The sequence below is a fragment of the Microtus oregoni genome, unplaced genomic scaffold (genome assembly GCF_018167655.1).
Source record: "Microtus oregoni isolate MIOR12 unplaced genomic scaffold, Mior012 000014F_ref0000157, whole genome shotgun sequence".
NCBI classification, from domain to species: Eukaryota; Metazoa; Chordata; class Mammalia; order Rodentia; family Cricetidae; genus Microtus; species Microtus oregoni.
The window spans coordinates 22,387,800-22,410,056 of NW_024543073.1; the positions used below are offsets into that span (position 1 = coordinate 22,387,800).

General features: G+C 37.9%; 1 protein-coding gene across 1 annotated transcript in view; it reads right to left on the reverse strand.

Moving 5' to 3' along the window:
* Positions 1-2,137: 2,137 nt before the first annotated feature.
* Homer1 (homer scaffold protein 1) overlaps positions 2,138-22,257 on the reverse strand; it is a 97,243-nt gene continuing 77,123 nt past the window's right edge. The window contains exons 6-10 of the mRNA XM_041663246.1: positions 17,625-17,660; positions 16,199-16,355; positions 12,997-13,107; positions 12,202-12,282; positions 2,138-5,018 (exon numbers count right to left, since the gene is read on the reverse strand). Coding sequence (XP_041519180.1) covers positions 4,830-5,018; positions 12,202-12,282; positions 12,997-13,107; positions 16,199-16,355; positions 17,625-17,660 — 574 coding nt within the window. The 3' untranslated portion in view covers positions 2,138-4,829. The remainder of the gene's footprint in view (positions 5,019-12,201; positions 12,283-12,996; positions 13,108-16,198; positions 16,356-17,624; positions 17,661-22,257) is intronic.

The window sequence follows — 22,257 nt, forward strand, 5'->3', positions numbered from 1 at the left end:
GGCTCTGTGTGTGGGTCTCTGTGTTAATCACTCCTACTGCAAGGAGAAGCTTCTCCAATGAAGGTGAGCAGCAATGCACTCACCTATGGTACAGTGCTGTCATCAGAGGTCACTTCACTGCCACATTCATCTAGCAGAATAACAGGAGTAGGCTTTCCCTAAGGCCGTGACCTTCCATTAATACTGTCTCAGCCCTGATCGGGTGTCTTTATCACACCTCTCCCCTCTAGACTCAGGATCTATGTGAAAGATTTTAAGAGTCAGGGGTGGTGGATGAGTTTAAGGAGAAGGAAGACACATCCTAGACACAACAGGGCTGATGACCATATGAACTCACAAAGACTGTGACAGTACAGTAAGACCTGCACAAGCTCAAGCAAGACAGAGTCCAAATACTGGGAAGGAGAAGTGGACACAAAATCCCACCACTCACCGAGAAGCTACTGCAACTGACAGCTGCGGGGAGAGGGACGATTCTCCATTGCAGCTCCAGTGCGAGGCAGGCCTCATGCTCAGGAGTAACTTAACCGGCCAACACGAATCAGATTCCATGTTTTCAGTGGCTTCCCCTCTTCTTCAGTCTACCCCATTCTTTTCTCTCATTCAAAACAAAGAACATGAGGTAGGGTAGCTAGGGAGGGGGAAAATCTGGGAGGCGCTGGAGAACATGAATGAAATTCTCAGAGAATTAGGGTGGCAGAGATGCTCAGTGGTTAAGAACAGTTGTTGCTTTTGCAGAGGCCCTGGGTTCAGTTCCCAGCACCCACATGGCAGCTCTGTAACTCCAGTTGCAGAAAATCTGATGCTCTCTTTGGATCTCTGAGAGCACCCGACATACACTTGGTAGATACATATGTATGCAAAACACTTATATGTATACCTTTGTTTGTTTGTTTGTTTTAAAGCCACCCTTTACCTGGTGGCCTAACAGATTGTCAGGCAGTGTGGTGCTGACTCGGAATTTCTTGGGTGAAACTGTCAGTGATTTGGACTCCCTCTGCTTATTAGGTGTAAACTTATTTTTCCTTTTTTGAGACAAAGTCTTACTATATATAGCCCAGGATAACTCCAGCTCTCAATCCTCCTGCCTCAGCCTTCTCAATGCTGGGATTAAAAGAACGATGCTTCCCAGTTTAAAACAGTTTTTGTTGTCTTTAGGAAAATGGTATGAGTGAGTCTAAAATTATATATATATATATATATATATATATATATATATATATATATTCTTAGCAATACTTATTATTACTAACCATATGGTGTGGTATTCTATTAGAGATGTTTAAAAAAACGTGTCAAAGTCAACTACTTCTTACCTGGAGTTTTCTTCTTTGTGATTTTATATAGGGCTGGAAGTAGCTCAGTGACACAGAACTTGCCTAGCATGTGCTAGGTCCTGGGGTTGACCCCCAGCACCATGAAAGAAAAAGAAATTATGTCAGTTTACCTCATGAATGCTAAAAGATTATGCTAAAAGGTTCAATGAAGTCTGTTTTAAGTCTTTAGGCACAAATTTTCAAATGCTAAAATTATTTGGTATCAAATAAATGAAAGGCTCAAGACAATAACCCACAGGTTTTCCCCAGGTCCTGCCTTCTGTTCCAGTTCCAGAGACAGTAGGGGTCAGGAGGCAGCAACCCAAGCCCACACTCCAGAGGCAAAGACATTGACGGCAGAGACACACCTGCTAAAGGATACATTTAATTTGAACAGAGCAAAGACATGGCTTTTTAAAGGTATGTGGTAGCTTACCATTTCAGTGCCACCTGAAAAGATAAGGGACAAGTTCTTCTCTAACTGCTCCAACAGTTCAAAGACAACAGAGCATCAGAGTTTGGATGGTGCTGCAAACTTCATTTAGGGACAAGAAGTAATGCGATATCATGAATGTTCGTTTTTAGTCTAGAGAGGCAGAGCGAGAGGAGGGAATGAGGACAGAAGAATAAAAACTAATTTTCCAGGCAGGGAAATACTTATAAAACCTTTTATGTCAAAGTTAGGATTTTAAAACATCACATACTAACGCAAAATCCAGTAGCACCTGTAGGATTGAAGGAAATGCTGCCATTGCTTAAATGCTTTAAATATCCTTAAAAGACTGAGAGAAAAAGAGGAAGTACATTCTCCAGAGAACAACTGTATTTCAAAATAAAAACTGTATTTTTGTTTTTTTTCCAGTTTTTGCTTTTGTACAAGATTTCATAGTTGTAATAACTTACACACAAATGGGAAAGACCTCTGCTCTCCTCCTGGGTCGCTGCAAGTCCGCAAGTTCAGGCTATCGTCCCCAACATTAGTTCTGATCAATATATTACCACAGTCTGATCTAAATATAGATACATTATATAATATTTATCTCTGGGAAAAATCAAATTTTAATATGCAAATGTTTATATAATACAGCAATGGAAAAAGCTACAGTAGGCACACAATCTATGACTTAGAGGCGATGAGTTCTAGATGCTCCTCTAGTGTAGTGAATGTTTAAAATAGTCAATAGGAAGGCTTATTTATATGTGCACTTGTGTCCACCTCATCCCAAGTACTGTACATGTCTACCGACAAGCTGGGAAGTTATAGGTGCAGCCCTCAAGAAAGTGTTAAGTTACTAAAAAAAGAAACAATTAGGCTCTATTGGACATGGAAAACACTCACAAAATTTCCAATTTTAAATTTCACAGCAGTAAGAAAATATTAAAAATAATTTCTGTATATACATATAGGTATATGTATATATTGAATTACACATATGCCTCACATTATCAGTACAATTCAAGTGGAGACATTTTGGTGAGTTATTTTCCCATTAAATGATCACTATGCCAAAATTTAAAAATATTTTATTACATCATTAAAATAATTCCCTTACCATATTAACAGCTTACACTGTTTTTTTTCTTTTTTTTAAGATTTTTTTTTAAACTCTTCATAACTAAATTCCCTGATCCCTAGTGTTAAGCCTCTACTTAAATTAAAACCTGGTATTCTTTGATATTCAGAAACTCATAGATAAAATCATATGTTTTCAAAATTCTGTCCATCAAATAAATTTTATTACCTGATTTATCAGAGAAATATTTCAGCTCTGAGCATGTGTACCTAAATTATTCTCTCTATAATAAACAGATAAGGAAAATACCCTAAAATAGATGGGGGTGACTGATGTGATGTTATAGGATATATAATACATGATGATTATATGTGTGTCTGATAGAGATTTTTTCAGAGATACCTCACTGTAGAAACTAACTTTAGAAATTAACCATTTATTTTTCACTCTAATATAAATTGATATATATGTATGTATTTATATACATACACATAAGTATAAAACAAAACTAGTACTAAGAATCTGTTTATGAGTGAAAAAATGGGTTAATCTGCTTGATTTGTACTTAACAATTCAATCATTTGGGGTACAAACAAAACCCAGTGCATTCATTGACTCCGGAGTCAGGTACTCAAGCATCCACTGAAAAGAACTCTCTTCAAAATCACAGGCATTGTACAGCAAGAATATATGTATTCTGATGCAATCCCTACTCGGGCAGAGCAGACAGCACTTGGCTTGCTATTAAAATAGCTCTGTAAAAGAAGTGTATCATATAAAGAAATGCATGTTTGCTAAATGTCTTAAAATTACATCAAAACAACACTAAAACTAGCTCTCCGAGAAGAGACTGTTGAAGGTATTTCCCGTTTTGAAATGCCTAGTTAACAGTTCAAAATATTGCCTTGTGAAGTGTGAATAAAGACATGGTTTCGGTGAAGACCCATCTGCCACAGTCACAATTTAGACACAGTCCTCTGATTGGCTGCTAGGTGGAAGTGGACCTCCTTGAAATCAGCTATTTACCTTAAAGTTATCTATAATAAACAGTGCCCCCATAGCCATTATTTCTCATAAACTGAAATTCACTGAACACTCAGAAAAGATTTCTTGCCAAATATATAAATAAGTGTACCTGCATATTTTCTGTAAAGATACTTAACATTGCTAGCCTACACCGCCAAGGACGGACTGCTGCATTTCAGTTCTGTGTGTCAAATTTACTATAAATTTAAAAAGAAAAATATCCGAGGGACTCAGCTGCCTTTGTTTAATTGGCTTTAAAGTGTGTAATAAAATGGGAGACAGTATCTTCTCATAAATACACGAATCAATATGTTAAAGTAAACTATACAGCAGACAAGATTGGAGAACAGTAGAGTGTACCAGAGTAGTCACGAGAGTGAAAACACTCCCAGTAAAAAAAGGAAGAACTCCAGACACCCATTTCTGGTGATTTTCAATTGAAGATGTACCTCTCTCCCACACCTGGCAAGAATTAATTGGTAATGGCCCTGCTTCTCAGCAGTGCAAAAATATCCTGAGAAATTATTCAGATAACAACAAAAGACAGGGCTTTCATTACTAAATTTTTGCACAAAACACAGCTGTAGATATCATAAATAAATTAATTTAAAAAGCAGATAATCTTCACTGTGTTGAACAAAAAAAAGAAGAAAGGACCCAGACATTGTTAATTCTCCCATTAGCTAACATCAGGGGAAGATTGCAGTAAGTGTCTACTTAGAACTTTCCAGTTAACTATGGCCAATATACATGGAGGTAATTTGTAGTTCAAGTTTTTCATGTCTTTTTTTCCCCAACTAGCTACAGGCTAAATTCTAAAATTTATACTGAAATATACAATTCCAATTTTCAAAACACCTCCTCCTGGAGGGATGATATTCAAAAAAATTTGTGCAATCTTGGTGCAAAGCCCAAACAGTCCTACGAAGACAGACAGTATCTTTTCCTCATTTGGCACTGAAATTTACTCTCCTTAGCTGCATTCTAGTAGTTTGGCCAGATTATCTCGTAATTCTGTTAGTTCAAATATCTTTCCATCCAGGATTTCTAAGAGTGTCTTCAGGTTACTGCGGAAAGCTTCCTGCTCACTCTGGCTCTTCTCCAGGCGCTGCTCCAGGTCAGACAGCTGCCCCTCCAGGTCTTTATTCCGAATTTCAACTTCCTTCAGAAACAAAAGTTAACACACACGTCCATGTTAGTTCATTTTTAGATAACAATACAACTTTCTGCTGTCCCTCATATCTTCTAGTAAGCCTGACGTTCAAGTTCACACAACTTACGGAGATTTGGAGTCAGCCACCCTAGAGAGCCAGGCTTGATTAAGAACAGATCTATCCTTCCAACAAGAAAGGGCCGCTAGTCACTGCTTCACTCCAGGCAAGGCTTCCGGACTTCTCAGGGCAGGCAGATCACCCACCAACGTTTTATTTACATCTCACTTTTATTGCTGCTCCTTTGTAACTGACAGTAGGCGTTCCCCTGACCCGTAACTCTAAAGAAAGAGTTCAAAGAAAAGCAACAGCTCCCTAAAATGAGATGGTAAGACTGTCTGATACTGACCCTGTATTCGGGATTGAAGGAACATGTGCATAAAAACATACAATTGCGGGGGCTGGAGAGATGGCTCAGAGGTTAAGAGCACTGACTGCTTTTCCAGAGGTCCTGAGTTCAATTCCCAGCAACCACATGGTGGCTTACAACCATCTATAATGAGACCTGATGCCCCCTTCTGGCTTGCAGGCACACGTGGAAGGAATGCTATACACATAATATAATAAATAAATTTAAAAAAAAACAAAAAACAAAAAAAAACATACAATTGCTCAGATCTAGAAGCTTATACTGAAGATACAGTAACTGCATATATCAGAAGAATAAAGATGACAAATTCAGGCTGAAAATCCAGGAAGGAACAAAAAACAGAAAGAAAGAAAGAAGGAAGGAAGGAAGGAAGGAAAGAAGGAAGGAAAGAAGGAAAGAAAGAAAACAAAACTTTAATACAATACAAAAATATTTAAAATTTTTATGTGGTCTAAATGCCAGCACATTAAGAATTATGGCTTTTAACAATGTTTCTAAGGATGACAAATATTTCTAAACATTATATAATGAGCCAAGTGCAAAAACCCAAAATTACATGACTAATGATTTAAATTTAGTTTTAAAGGTCAAATTTAAAGCTGGAAAGATGGTTCTGTGGTTAAGAACGCTGGCTGCTCTTCTAGAGGACCTGGATTCAATTCTCAGCACCAACAAGGCAGCTCACGTGGATCTCAATGTGAGATCTGATGCCCTCTTCTGGCTTCCACAGGCACTGCGTGCAGGTATTGCACAGGCATACATGCAGACAAAACATCCATACACATAAAAATAAAGATCTTTTTTTTTTTTAAAAAGGATTCTGGTTTTTGAATTATGAATATTTTTCTCCACATTAATTTTTCTCAAGAATAGAAGTTTTTAGGGTCAAAAAGATAGCTCAACAGGTAAAGACACTTGCTTCCAAAACTCACAACTTAAGCTGGTATAATGGTGCACTCCTTTAATCCCCGTCTACGGAGGTCAAGACAGGCAGATCACTGTGAGTTCATGGCCAGCCTGGTCTACACAGTGCATTTCAGGACAGCCAGTGAGACCCTGTCACAACAACAACAGTAACGATTCACAACCTGAGTTCAATCCCTGGACACACATGGTGGAAGGAGAGGACAGACTCCCAAGTTATCCTCTGACATCCACACATCTGTGGCACATACACATAATAAATACATAAATCTAATAAAAACACTGAAGTTCTAAGAAAAAGATGTGGGTAAATTGACTTGAGAAGATGAAAGAGAGTAACTGTTTATAATTCTGAATATAATCACATGATTTGACAGTGATAATTCTGAACAATACTGAAGCCACATTATAATACTTCCCAGATAAGCTGCAATGTGTGGGAGGACTAAGAGAAACAGTACAATTCATAAATGAAGAGTGTAAAGACCACATCTAATCTCAAAGCATTTTCTAACTGGTATTGGCCACTTCTATGTTAGCCACATATGTTTTTAATCATTCTTTGAATAATCTGTGAAGTGAAGATAACTAATAAAATAATCAGAAATTGGTATTTATAAATTCAGAAGCTAAATCCACGGAGGCTGTAAACTATTAGGGAGGAACAGATCCTGTGGTCAAATGCAACAATCCCACTCATGACTGCACAGAGCGCTCTCTTGCACTTGGGCAACAAGCTTAAGGACAGAATGTTTCCAGCTACAGAAATAGACCAAGTGCCATTCAGCATCACGCCCACTTCACAGCCGTAGCCCAGTCTGCCCTCTGCAGTCTTCCTCAGACAAGAAAGGCTCCCTCGTTCTTCTCGCCAACTAATGAAGCACCCAAACATCTGGAGTGGAGCCACACAGTTGTGAATCAATGTCCAGCTCCGACATGTGTCTCTGTAAGACTTTTACTAGTTAAATAACCAAACAGCTCTAGCACAACACAGAGAGAACTGGTCTATTCTCAGGTGGGGAGAATGGACAATCTAGAGAACAGGGGCCGACTAGGTGTGACCAGAGCCTCAGCCAGCACCGCTCCCGGCAAGCTTGCCGATTCCCGTTCTGGCCTTTGCTTCTCTCTGCAAGCATGTCTTCAACCATCATTGCTACCTATTAATTTCCTAGTCATTTAAGGCATGTGAGGGGCACCCATCTCATGGTGTAGATTTAAAAAAAAAAAAAAAGAAGAAGCACTTTATAGGTCAGAATTTCAAATTCCTTTCAGAGTACTGTAATGGCCAAAACCTGAAAGTACAATCTCTGCAGGCCTGTTTCTCAAGCTGTCACTTTAACCTTTCCAGAGGGACTGTAGGGCTGTGCAGCGGACAACACTGTGAGACAGGAAGACCTCCATGGAAGCCCACACCTGCAAACAGTGGCTTGGTAGAACAGAACAGACTGTACATTTGAGGGACTTGACTGCATGTGAAACCTGAAGAGGCAGTCTTGGCAAGGCAACACTGTTTCAGAAAAGAGCAAGAGGCAAGGAGCCTTTAGGAACAGCAAAGGGGAAATCAAGACAAAAAGCTTTAAGCTCTTATTATATAAAGAAAAATTAAAACACTGAAGCATACACATTGTCCCTGTCTATTATTGTCCCTCAAAAGAGGGTGTTTGAACTATGAATTTAATCACCTTAAACTGCCCTTTTGTCCACAAAAATGCAGAGGTATTTTAAAATAAATATGCTCATTTATAAAACAATCAATAGAAAATACTAAAAAGAATTCAGTTAAAAAACAAAACCAACAACAACAAAAAAAACGAAAAATTTCCCCAACCAATTACAAAGCAGAATTTTTTTTAACATGATATCCCATGCTGAGTTAAGGTTTACATAAAAGTATGCAAAAAGGAGCTTGAATTAGGCCCCCATATTAAGGATACTGGGCTGGAGACTGCTCAGTGATTAAGAGCACTGGCTGCTCTTCCAGAGGACCTGGGTTTGGCTCCCAATACCCACACAGCAGCGGACAACAGTCTACAACTCCAGTTCCAGAGTATTCAATGCCCTCTTTGAGAGTACTGCAAACATGCAATACACAGGTGCAACATACAGGCAAAACACCCATAAATAAAATAAAAACAAATGAATCAAAAGACACAACAGAAAGTCCCAGAAAACTAAGCATGCTACACTGAAAAACAGGGGAGTCGATTAAATTGTTGAAAGAAACAGGAAACAACAACAACAAAAAAAACCCCATAAGAAATTAAGTATAAGGTCCTTATAAAAATAAAAAACAAAACAAAAACAGCTTTTATGAACATTTATAAATTCATTCATTATTCCTTAATTATATAAAAAATTAAAGAGAATAAAAGCAAATTAAGTAAGGAAAACCAGAAAAAGATTGGGATAGAAGACAAAAAAATTCAATTACATACTAGATATGCTGCAGAAGAAAAATAACATATAAGGACAAATTTTTAATTTTATATGTGAAGCATTTCATAACCTTTTTGACACTGGGGATGTCTAGAGAAATCTGTGAGGCTCTTTCTGCTGCTCACGATTCAGATACTACAAGAATCAAGAGATAAAGTACTTGAATATACACTATTATTGCTGTTGATATTATTTGACGCAGGGTCTCAGTATGTAGCCCTAGATGGCCTGTAATTTGTGACATAGATCAGGCTAGACTTGAGCTCACAGAAATGTGCTGGACTCAGGATTAAGGGTGTATGTCATGCCCAGCTGGATAAGGAAATTAAAATGGCCCACTAATACTTGAGAAAAATGACTTCCAACAATCACTTTATGAAATATCTTGATAAACATTGTTTTTTGAAAATAAAACAAAAATCCTCATAGCACTTGAATAAACCAAGCCCAAAACTTATTAAGGCAAGAGAATCAGAATTAGAACAAGACTTCTCAAAAGTGACATCTAAGGATTGAACAGTTAAGAGCAATTAAAAGCACAGGCTGGTCTTCCAAGGACATAGGTTTGATTCCAGCGCACACTCAGTAGCTCACAACCATTTCTAACTCCAGTTCCCTTTATGGACCCCACGGACACCTGGTGTGTACATGTGGTGCACAGATATATACACAGGCAAACACCAACATATCTACACTAAAATGTAAATAAATAAATAAATAAAAATTTTAAAGTGACATAAAAAGCCGTAATAGAGTCAAGATTGGTGAGTACTATGGTTTGAATTTGCTTCTCTAAAATTCAGGTACCAAAGCTTCACAGCCAATGTGATGATAGCTGAGTACTGAGAGATCTAGAAAGAAGGGCTGGAGAGATGGCTCAGCAGTGAAGAGCGAAGTGCCATTCCCAGTACCCACATCAGGTGGCTCAAAATCTCCTGTAACTCAAGCTCCAGGACCTGAATTCCTCTTTTGGATTCCATGGGAATCTGCACATATGTGGTGTGTACACACAAACACACAAAGACACACATACACACATCTTTAAAATAAAGAGAAAAAAGGGTGATGGGTGGGGAGGAATCTAGGGAGATTATTAGTTCCATAGTCACTAAAAGGCCATTAACAAAATTCAACATTTACTCCTCATAAAAACAAAATAAACAAACAAAATACTTTCAAGAAAATAAGAATTAAAAATTAGTGAAAAACACGAGAGGCATCTTCACTAAGAACAGAAATGCTGAATGAAAGAAAGACTCAAGAGTACTGATACTTTTGATACTAGATGTCCTATGTAGAGTGTTTTCACCACCATATTTGAAATTAAACTAAAGAAGTGTTAACAGCTGATACAATTTTAGGGGCCTGCTGTAAAATTAAACTATTACTCAATAGCAATAAAATACAATTAGAAATATCAACATAGATGTTTAATGTGAGTTCAATATGCTAAGAAGATTAAATAAACATCTCCACTTTTATATGAGAAAAATTTACACTGACAGACATTTTGAAAAGAATCATTATGGAGGTACTGCAAGCACTGTGACAGTCTGGATGAGAATGGCCACAGGCTAATTCCTGTGATTGCTGGTCCCAGCTGGTGGAACTGTTCTGAGAGGGGTTAGGAGGTGTGGCCTTGCTGGAGGCAGTTCATCACTGAGGGTGGGGTTCCACTGCCTGTGAATAAGATAAAAGTTCCAGCATTTTGCTTGCCAGCTTCCTTACTGCGATGGTCATGGACTCACCCCCTGAAACTGTAAGCAAGCCCTCAATTAAATGCTTCCTTTCGTAAACTGCATTGGTCATAGAGCAACTACAACACACATAAAGAGCAAACTAGAATCAAACAAAGTGAGGCTTCAGCATTTGGTAGCTATGTGTCTTGATTAAACATGTTAACACTTCTGAAGTTAAAATGGATACCCAACCTGTCAACATGAAATGTGTGTCAGTGGGTAGCTTAGCCAGCAGCAAGGTGTTAAGGTACCACAAAGTACTCAAAAACCAAAATAAACAGGAGGGAAACTAGCTTGAACCACCCATTCCCTTCCCTCTAGTCCCAATTATATGTATCATACACAGCCACACCAGCCTGACATTTAGGGTCAGATGACCAAGCCCATTAAGAAGCGTCACTGCCTTGACTACTAAGAGATGGTGACACTCTCCTAGTGATGAAGATATAAAATGCCTTCACACATTAGTAAGTGATCTTTACGATACAGAACTGCCAGCTGAGAACCAGTACTCTACACAGAGAGTTAAAATCTAGAAATGACATTTACCAGGATAGACCAAAACAAGTAATCTTGCCTCTTAGACTGATGAGGGATGTAACAAGTGAAGCAAGGGGGCAGGGATGGGGCTATACCATGTAAAGAACCTGTTTTCTTGTTCTCTTTTTCCTTGAGACAAGGTCTCTCTGTGTTCCAGCTATCTTGGAATTCATATGTAGAGTTTGAAGCTGGTCTCAAGCTCACAGAAATCCTTCTGCTCTGCCTCCTGCGAGTTGGGACTACAGGTGTACAAAACTATGCCTGGCCAAAAGTCTGTTTTCTTTCTGAAGAGTCACCACAGTTGCAGAGTTTTGTGGTCAAGGACAGAGGCATTAGAGTTTGTCTTGATCTAAATATAGGTTGGTCAAGTTACTTTTCTTCAGGCTCTGGGTTCCTCTGCATTGTACTGTGATATTCCGATAGAATATGAAGAGTGCTTGGCACAGTGTCTGTACGCAGCAAGCACTGAATAAGCAGTGCTGAGTCTTCTTATCAACTGGTCCTCCCTTCTACTCCCTGGCTCCCAGGCTCCTCTTCAGAAGCCTCTGCAGACTCCTCACTTTAGGAACATTCTTGTTTCCCTTCTTGAGACAGCTAGCTTAAGCTGGCAAAAGGCAACTTAGTAATACATTTTGAAAAATCTTTTCACATTTGACTCCCAGCAACACAGGATGTATATATGTCAACTAGAATCAGGAAGTATGTTAGCTATGCAGGAAAAAGTTGACAAATTTGCTTAAGACTGACGAAAGGGAAAAGGCATTTCCCTCTGTTCCACTAGGACACAAGGAATGCCAGATTTCAAACAGTAACTTGGCACACAAAACACCAGCAGGTCCCTACACTAAATGAAATCCATTTGAAATATTTTCCCTGAAGTTTAGGGTACCCTTTAATGATAAAAGCAGAAATTTCCAAATTACTGCGCAACAACCCTTTCTAAATGGCCATCGAGGATTACACACTACCTAAAGGAAGTCATCAAGGAAAGTCTACAACACTGGGCAGTAGGCATGAATCAGAAAAAAGAAAAAAAATAAAAGTGAAAGCTTAAAAAGTCACTATGATGTGAAAGAATGACTAGTACTTTCTGTATAGAACCAGTAAAGTTTTTACTTAGCTTACCTGTAGTTTTTGAGTCAGAGAGTCCCTCTGTTCTTGGAGTTCTCGGGCATTATCGATTTCTTGTTTCAATCTTTCTATTTCCTGGAGAAGGTAAAGTAATGTCTTTAACAACATTTAACTTATAATAAGGAGAGGGAAGAACTAATTTTCCTCCGAAACTATTTCCTAGTTCTGAGGAAACAGTAATTAAAAGCATCCCTTATTGACTTTCAGAGGGATATGAGTCCTGTAGAGGCCTGCTCCCTGGAAGAGTCAGGTTTCCTTCTTTTTTTCCTGGAGATGGGGCAGGGTCTTTAACTCCATTCCTTTAACTCATTATATAGCAAAGTTGGCTTCAACGCAGGATCTTCCTGCCTCGGCTCCTAGTCCTGGGACTACAGGCACAATAGCACATGCCAATTCAGAATGATTTCTAACAAAAGTATAATCTGATGGCTTCAGCATAGCACTAAATAGCTTCAAGTTTGAGATACAGTTCTTCCCCTGGTATATGAAATAGCCCTTTTTGACTAAAAATCAAAGAAAGCAACAACTTGCAAAAATTCATTTAATCTCTAACGGTTTCCTATTGCTTATATAAGTACAACTCTCACACAAAAGGCAGCCATAGTCGAACAAAGTTAATAATAACAGAAACATGAGGGGGAAAACATGAACAAGCTTTATAATATTCCATAAAAGTTTTATCTTTAAAACAGAAGCTCACAATCTCACTTTACCGCAGATGGTAATCCAGACCTCCTATGCTGTACATAATGCTATCTGGATCATAGAGGGCTATAGAGTGGGGCCTACCTCTTCCTTCACTTTCAGTGTCTCTTCCAATTCCTGTACCGTCTGATTTAGCTCAGCCTTGTGGGTGTGCACAGCATTTGCTTGACTACTAACACATTCAAGCTCAGTGACCTGCAATTAAATGAGAACACAGGTTAAATTAAGTGGCAGTTTCAAAGAGTTTCTTGAAGTCATAGTAAGCCCCTGAGAAGTTAATGAATTTTGAATTACTATATGAAAGGTTATTAAGAATCTTGGCATAAAATAAATTCTTTAAACATAAATATTTTAGGCAATGGCAAAAACCAAAGGATTACTAGATAGTTTGGGAACAATGAATTTTCAAATGGTGGTCAGAGTCAGATTATGGAAAAACACGTGATTAATCACTACAAAGAATTCCAATAAGGAAAGTTCCTTAAAATTCATACAGGTATAGCTAATGACTGTCTGCTTCCCCCATTTGGAGCATTCTGGTAAATATGGGTTCTGAGAACTGACCTTCCATAAGTAAGAATTCCCCCCAACAAATACGAGAAAATCTGAAATAAAAGATATGCTTAAGAACCACCTTAAAAACTTAGAGATTACAATGGCTTCTTATGTATTTTGGAACCGCTCACAAATGAGTCTTTCATTGTATGATGCTCAAAGTCTTCCAATTGTTTTTTATAATATTAAATTCTTTTTCTTCTTCTTTCCACTAATGAGGATGAATACAGGGCCCAAGTATGAAGCAAGCACTGCACCACTGGGCTGCAACCCCAGACCACACTGGTAAAGTCAATCCTAGCGTCTTTCGGTCACTGGCTGCAACCTATATAAATCATCTATTTGGCCAAGATGTACACTTCTAACAGTAACCTAAGAATAAATGGTGTTCATGTCCAACTTTTTTTTTTTTTTGTTTCCTTGACTGAACTAGAATGTCCCTCTGAAGATCATTCTGATCTTAACGGGTAGTAAACTCAGCACCTATCTTCTGAAAGCCAATCCCCTCTGCTGGAACCCTCAAAGCTCTCTTCTCCTTTGTTCATAATGAGGAGCATCTAATAAAAACTACTGGGAATGGGCTGGAGACATAGCTCAGCAGGAAAAGCAAGTACCACACAAATATGACAATCTGAGTTCCGTTCCCAAAACCTCAACAAGGGAAGTCACGGCACACATTTGCCCACAATCACATGCAGATATTTTACACAAACACATGCACACACTCTTGCAAATGCACATATACACATTAAAAAAATCTTCGGAATCATTGTCTTTGTCTTTCGGAACCAGTTGTCTTTGTTTGATTAACTAAAAATGTTCTAAAGAGAATTTGAATGTTGATAACAATGCAACGGGTTTATTGGACTACTTTCTCACAGATCAAAAAACAGTAAATAGCCTGTAGCAAAATGAACAAAAAATAACAAACAAAAACAACAAAACCCCAAAACAACCAACTGTAGAAAAGCAGTCACTAGCCGGGTGGTGACGCATGCCTTTAATCCCAGCACTCGGGAGGCAGATCTCTGTGAGTTCGAGGCCAGTCTGGGGTCTACAAGAATTAGTTCCAGGACAGGCTTCAAATCAACACAGAAAAACCCTGTCTCGAAAAACCAGAAAAAAAAAAGAAAAAGGAAAATCAGTCACATAGGTGTCAGTGACTCACACATCTCTGTCTAAAGGTACCTGCTGATATAGTTGGACAGCTTGATGGATTCAAACTGAAACATTTAGCTTTATTTTCCTGAAGAGTTCAAGAACTTTTAGATTCCTCAGAATACATGGAAGAGCTAGAAACTGGGATAATTAAATGAAAGGTAAACAGACCTCCCACAGGTCTTTAGTGGACTCCATAGCTGAGTGTACACATAAATGGTCAGGGAGTATAGGGAAGGGGGTGGGAGTAGGTGTAGGCACAGAAAAAGCTGACCTTGGAAGGACTGAGCTGTGGTGGCATTGGCCATAGAGAAGACATTGTGAAATCTTCTCAGATGAACAAGACCGTAAAAACACTTCAGGCTTTCCAGTGACACCTCAAGAGGGCTACATCGTAGGGGAAGAGACTGCCTGGACTAAACTAAGTGATTTTTCCCAAGGATAAGTGAAAATTGAAATAAACCAAATCTACCAGTATATAAATTCAAGAGATGTATTGCCTATTGCTGCTGCTGATAATAATAATAATAATAATAGTGACAGATAATAATAATAATAATAATAAATAAATTGTAGACAGACCACCCGGTTCCATAGCCATTCAGTTCCAAAGAAATACACAGGGATTTATATTAATTATAAACTGTTGGACCTATTAGCTCAAGCTTATTATTAACTAGTTCTTACAACTTAAATTAACCCATTCTTATCTATGTTTAGCCACATGGCTTGGTGCCTATTCTCAGTGAGGCATTCTCATCTTGCTTTCTTAGCCTTTCCTCTTCCCAGAATTCTCTTAGTCTGGTTGTCCCACCTATACTTCCTGCCTGGCTACTGGCCAATCAGCATTTTACTAAACCAATACAAGTGACAAATCTTTACAGTGTACAAAGCATTATCCCACAGCAAATAATGATCACTCTTCAAAGGAACTAGAAGACTTTACAAAATCTCACTTATAATGTCCAATATGTGTCTAAAAAGGACCGTGAATGTGGAAGACAGGAAATGGAACCAGTAGTCAGATAAATTAGAGCTAACTTGTTGCTAGCATCCCCACAGCATAAACAATCTTAAAGGAACCAGATTACACAGTAAGAAAACAAAATAGATTGTCAATGGATATTTAACACCAGTGATTTGTCATAAGTTAGGTTTCTATTGTGATAAAAAAATAAAAACTATCTTACTAATAATTAAGTATATTCATATATTATAAACGGAGCTCCACAATTTTTCACCTTTCAAATTGAAAGATAACTTTTATATACAGGAGAGTATAGTATCTGTTCTGCTCTAACCTTGTCCCCTTTTCTCTTCCTTTCCTATTCACATCTTTGCCATCTTGGCACACAGCTAATTGGCACAGCTGAAACTACAATCAGTTCATTTGCTTTCAAAAGCTATATAGTCTTCATTGCCATGCAACTCTGAGAAATATTTTTCTTTAGCCAGTATAATAAGAAACTTAGCTCATATACATTCCTGACAACTAAAGAGTATCCCAGAAGATTCCATGTGCTCTCCCCCACAGAAACCTTTATTCCCTGTGCTGGCACAGCCCTGTCCTTACCCGCTTGTGCAGCCGCTCTGCTTCTTCCTGATATGCAGCAAGTTGTTGCTTCCATTGTTTCACGTTGGCAGTGGACTCCAGCAGGGCTGCGGTGAGTTTGGCATTATTTCCTTTGAGAGTAGCTAGTTCAGCCTCCCAGTGTTTGCTGATTGCTGAACTAAAACAAAATAAGGAGAAAATTTTATCATTTCACTGAGTATTGTTTCTGAATGGACAACAATATTTAATTCTATTATCAGACGTATAGTCAAAGACAACCCCAAACAATAAAAACAAAAAAGTATGTTTAGAATGGAATACTTGTTTACAGGAAAGTGTGATACACATATATATTAGTATATATTATGCACATATAATATACCCAGTCAAAAGTAATAACAATGCAGTATATTGTTTAAGGACACCAAAGTCTACTACAGTTTCACTCCCCAGTGGGAACATATGAGGATTCTTACACGACAGTAAGGTTGTGTAACGGGTGGTGTAGTATTTTTTTAATTACTATTTTTATCTTTATATTCAGAATTTTCCAATAAGTATTTATTACAGTAACTATAATAAAATGATATGATATGCTAGATTAAGAAATTGATTCTAATAACTTCTATTACAAAAGAAATTCTATTCTTTGGGAAGACCCTTCTCTTGATAATTACTTTGTTAACTTTCCAATGGAGAACTATCTATGGCTTCTCTTTTTCATTACTGAACTTTATTTCAATTAATGAAATTCTACTAATTCTGTCCCATTAACCAGTGATGCCTATAGCTTTCTTTAATCAATGGTTGCATATGTAGTATCAGTTTGTATCACAAGGCATCTTTTTATAGACTGATATTTTATAGTAATTATAATATATTAAAGAAGGCAGTTTCCATCATCAAAATTTCTAAAGCTTAATACCAGTTTTAAAATACATCCACACTGGGGTTGGACAGATGGCTCAGCAGTTAAGAGCACTGGCTGTTCTTCTGGAGGTCCTGAGTTCTATTCCAGCACCCACATCCACAGCCATCTCAAGTGGGATGATGCCCTCTGCTGGCATAAAAGTTGTTCATGCAGAGAGAGCACCCATACACATAAAATAAACAGATTTTTTTTAAAAGATACATCCACACTATAACCCCCTAGCAGGAAGACAGAGAAGGGTAGCAGATCATTTCCAATGACAGTTCTAAGAGAAGCAAACAAATTCAAATTTTTAATCAAACAAATAAAAAAAATCAAAATCATATAAACCCAAATTTAAGGACATTCTTAAAAATAATTAATCAAAATACTTTTAAAATATGAAGAAAAGACCAAGGACCAGAACAGAGACTGGAGATAACAATGAAATACACTGAAGAATCCTTGCATATGTTCCCAAAACAGAAAAAAAAAAACACTGAGGTCGCAGGTATAGTTTAGAGGTAAAGCACTTGCCTCGCATGGGAGAGGCCCTGGGTTCGATCCCCAGCACTGCCAAAGAAACAACAAAAAGAAGGATCATTAGTGAAAGACCGAGACTTAGTTGGTATTACTACATAGTGCTGATTCCCAAGGTTTGACAATCATACTGCAATCATATAAGACATTAATTAAGAGATATCAGAAAAGGGGTATAGGACACTGCAGTTTTTATAACTTTGCTGTAAATTTAAAATTAGTTCTAAGAGTTCCTAAAGTTTCCCAGTGAACAGCATCTCATCAAAACACTAAAGGACAGAATGAAGCAATAAAGGAAGCTCTCAGTTTAACAAACTATTTTTAGTCTCAAAAAAAAACTTTTTTCAAATTCTTCTTTTGTGGAATGACTTTTTAGATTTAGACTTTTTAAAAAAAACGTTAGACTATTCACCTGCTCTAAACGAATTAGTTTTTATTAAAACTCTCTACTAGTATGGACTCCTATCTGGTAACTGAAAACTTACTGAACTAATTTGAACATCTGTTATATGCAATTATCAAAACTCTTTAAAATTAAAAATGAAAATGACTTTAAAGACTTATTCTCAAATCTACCTGTCAAAAATCAATATCATTCTAAAGATGAACTACATCTTTATAGAGAAAGAATGAGGACATTTTAGTGCATTATTATCTCAATGTTATTTTATAATCTATTGGTAGAAACTCCATTAAGAATTTGGTAATTTACTGGGCAGTAGTGGCACATGTCTTTAATTTCAGCACTCAGGAGGCAGAGGCAGGAGGATCTCTGTGAGTTGGAGACCAGCCTGGTCTACAAGAGCTAGTTCCAGGATAGGCTCCAAAGCTACAGAGAAACCCTATCTCAAAAATCAAAACAAAACAAAACAACAACAACAAAATTTGGTAACTCAATCTATGTCTATTTATTTCAATTATTATGACTGTGGTACTGAACCCATATTTTAACTATAGTGCTCCTCCATCTGTCCATGTTAAATAGATTGGTCAAGCATTATGCAAATGTTAGCCACTGTTGCATATGGTTATTTACATTGCTTAATATTCATAAAATTAAAAATTCACTTTTCAGTCTCATTAGGCACAACATACATACAGTCAGTAGCCACAAGCTTCACATGACTATTGTTTATCAAAGACACAGAATATTTAATTGTACCAGAAAGCTCTGCTGGACATTGTCATCCTGCAAGATATGTTAATTTGAACTAGGTTTTCAGTGTCTTTTATTACAGGTTCAATGGTAACCCAACAACCTAAATTTATATACCGAAGTCCTAACTTGTAAGAGTATCACAGTATGACTGTATTTAGAGATAGGCTTTTAGAGAAGCAGGGTTAAATGAGTTCTTTAGGGTGAACCTAATTCATATGACCAAAGTACTTATTAGAAAAGATAGGATCATCTAAGTATATATTTAAAGTAGGTTAGCAACGTTTTCCAATTTACCCTAGGATTTTCCAGTGTCTTAGTTATGGTTTCTATTGCTACAATGAGGAACCATAACCAAAGCAAGTTGGGAAGGAAAGGGTTTATTTGGCTTACACTTTTATGTCACGGTCCCTCAGTGAAGGGAGTCAGGGCAAGAACTCAAGCAGGGTTGTAACTTGGAGGTGGGAGCTGATGCAGAGGCCATGGAGGAGTGCTGCTTACTGGCCTGTTCCCCATGGATTGCTTAGTCTGCTTTCTTATAGAACCCAGGACCACCAGCCCAGGGATGGCACCACCCACAGTGCTGCCCCACCTTTAATTATTAATTAAAAAAAATGCTCTATAAGCTTGCCTATAGTCTGATCTCATAGATGCATTTTCTCAATTGAGGTTCCTCCCTTCAGATGACTCCAGTATGCATCCAGCTGACATAAAACTATTCAGCACATTCAGTATCTTCAAATTTGCTGACTGTTTAGATTAAGGAGGCTTGGGTTTAATATATAGCCATAAATGTTCAGTATACTATGATTAAACCCAGGTAAATGTATTTATTCTCTACGTCAACAAAGTAAGTATAAAACTTTACACATGGAATGATACTTGTTTGTGAGCAAGAAAGCTATTACAAAGTATTTCTAAGATCCTTGGAAGGCACACACACACTCTCCTACAAGCTCTTTACCACAATCTTCGGCTGCGAAGGTGAACGCTGTAGAATATTATTTTAAGGTGTGTTACTTTTGTTTATGCTGTGGAACATTTGTTTAGCAATGTAAAGATGTGTTGCTTTTGTTTATGCTGTTTAACTTGGTGAGGCTGTGATTCTTAGCCTGTCTAAAATACCTGATGGTCTAGTAAAGGGCTGAACGAATGGCCAATAACGAGGCACAAGATACCAGAAGTAGGTGAAAGGATAAACAAAATCAAACTCTAGTTTAACCCCTAAGCAGAATGACCCAACTCCTATGCTAACATAAGAAACATTCATGCCCAAGTATAGGAGGAAATACAGAGGCTGGCTTTCCATATCTATGCACTCAATCAACTACTGGCTGGAAACAGTAGGAAAAACTTATTTTGTCTATACTGAACATAAACATACTTTTCATTATCATTACTTCCTAAATAACAAAGTGTTAACTACTTATATAGCATATGTACTGCAATAGTCTACTTCACCTACAAGTTAAGTGTATAGTAGGATATATATGTAAACACCACGCCACTTGACATAAAGGACTTGACCCACAGATCTGGGTCTTGACAAGGGATCCTAGAACCAATCCCCTATGGATTAAGAGACAACTACTCTAAATTGCTGTTTTTTTATGTAATAATTGACATTCAATACATTATGTGTACCAAAGTGCAATAAATGAAGCCAATGTCAAAAGAGAAAGTAACTCAGGGGTTCTTACTCAGAGATGCAGGGCACACTAAGCAAGGATGGCGAATAGCCTTCTGAGGCTTTACTTGGAAAAGGAGACATCAAGCTAGATCAGATTGTGAATTTCAGCAGAGAAATGAAAACTACAAGCAAGAATCAAGTGATAGTGTCAAATAAAATAGAAATAAAGAATGGTTCTGACAGAGTCAGGGAATTTGACATAACTGTAGAAATTTTAGAAACCAGTTTCACTGAAACACAAGTAGAAAAAGGAAAACCACAAAACATGAAGGTTAATATTGAACTACCTAACAAAATGTGCTACCATACTAGTAAAACAGGGTTAAAGAAGTATTTTAAGATATAAAGGCTGGAAAATAAAATACCCACTCTCACAACAGGGTTAGTCACAGTAGCCAAACGGCAGAAGCAGCCCTGTGTCCTTCAGTGGTTGGCTGACCAACAAAATGAAGTATGTAGGTACATATAACAAAAGGAAATTCTGAATGTACTGCAAGGACATCATGTTACATACAAAAGGCCAACACCCCAAAAACAAATACTCTATGTCTCCACTCATATTTGAGGCACATAGTCAAGACCAGGGAACACAAAAATGCTGTCAGGGAGTATGGAGTTACTTTTTAGTGAGTATTGTATATCAGATTTGCAAAATAAAAAATAAATTACAAAAAGCCAGTGGGGTTGATTGCAAAAGAGCACAAACAACTATAGAACAGATAACCTAGTGTTTGTTTACAAATGTATAAACTACTAAAATATATACAAATTTATACGTTAGAAAGGGGAAATGCCACTGTAACGAAGTTATGCTACTACCAAAAATAGAATGAAAAGTTTTCTATGTGCTTTTGTATGTCCTTTCTGTGACCGTATGATGATATAATTGGAGGAACTGGAAGGACTTTCTTCAGCTTGGTAGACCTGTCTCAGAACTGTTCTGCAAGCCCTGCTTTCCTGGCATGTGAAAAGACTAGGTGGGTAGGAAGCAGACCAGCTGTGCTACCGGATAAGAAAAGGAGGTGTACAAACCACTGGAGACGGTGGTAAGAAATAGAAGGAGGAGAAGGATTCAAGCAGCAGGGATATGCAAAAGGAAAGTGACACAGACAAGGCACAAGGAGCAAGTGGCTGGGGTGGGAAGATACTGAAGTTAAGTCACAGAAATAGGAGAGAAAAAGTTAAAGGCACCCAGTCTCTTAATGTGCTTCTATTTCCAAAAGTATGTTCCAATGTACTGAGTGGTGAGCCGCGACACAGTTGCACTGTCTCGGGGATTTTCTTTAATCTTTTCTTACTCTTCAGAGCCCCCAAACACTGCACAGTGCACAAGGCCACAGACCACCAGACCAAAGACTTGGGTAGCCTGGAATGAGCACTATAGGGAAACAGTTCAGTATTTAGTTTTTGTTTTTACGTTTTCTTCCTTACTGTCTTATGTGTCTAATACATGTATATCTGTGCACCACTTACAGGAAGTGCCCAAGGAAGCCAGAGGAGGTACGGGGTCCCATGGACCTGGAAGAACAGTGAGCAAGGATGCTAAGAATCAAACTAGGGTCCTCTGAAGAGCAGTCAGTGCTCTTAAGTGTCGAGCCATCGCTCCAGCCCCCAGTGACTACATTTTCTTATGCTGATCAAAAGGTAAATGAATGCATGATCTATAAGTTATTATCACACGGCAAGCCTGACTTGTTCAGAGAACAATCCTATTTCCCCTAGCTGCTCCGTGGGTCACTGCATTTCTAAGGAACAGTGAAATACAATTTAGTGTGTGCTTATCG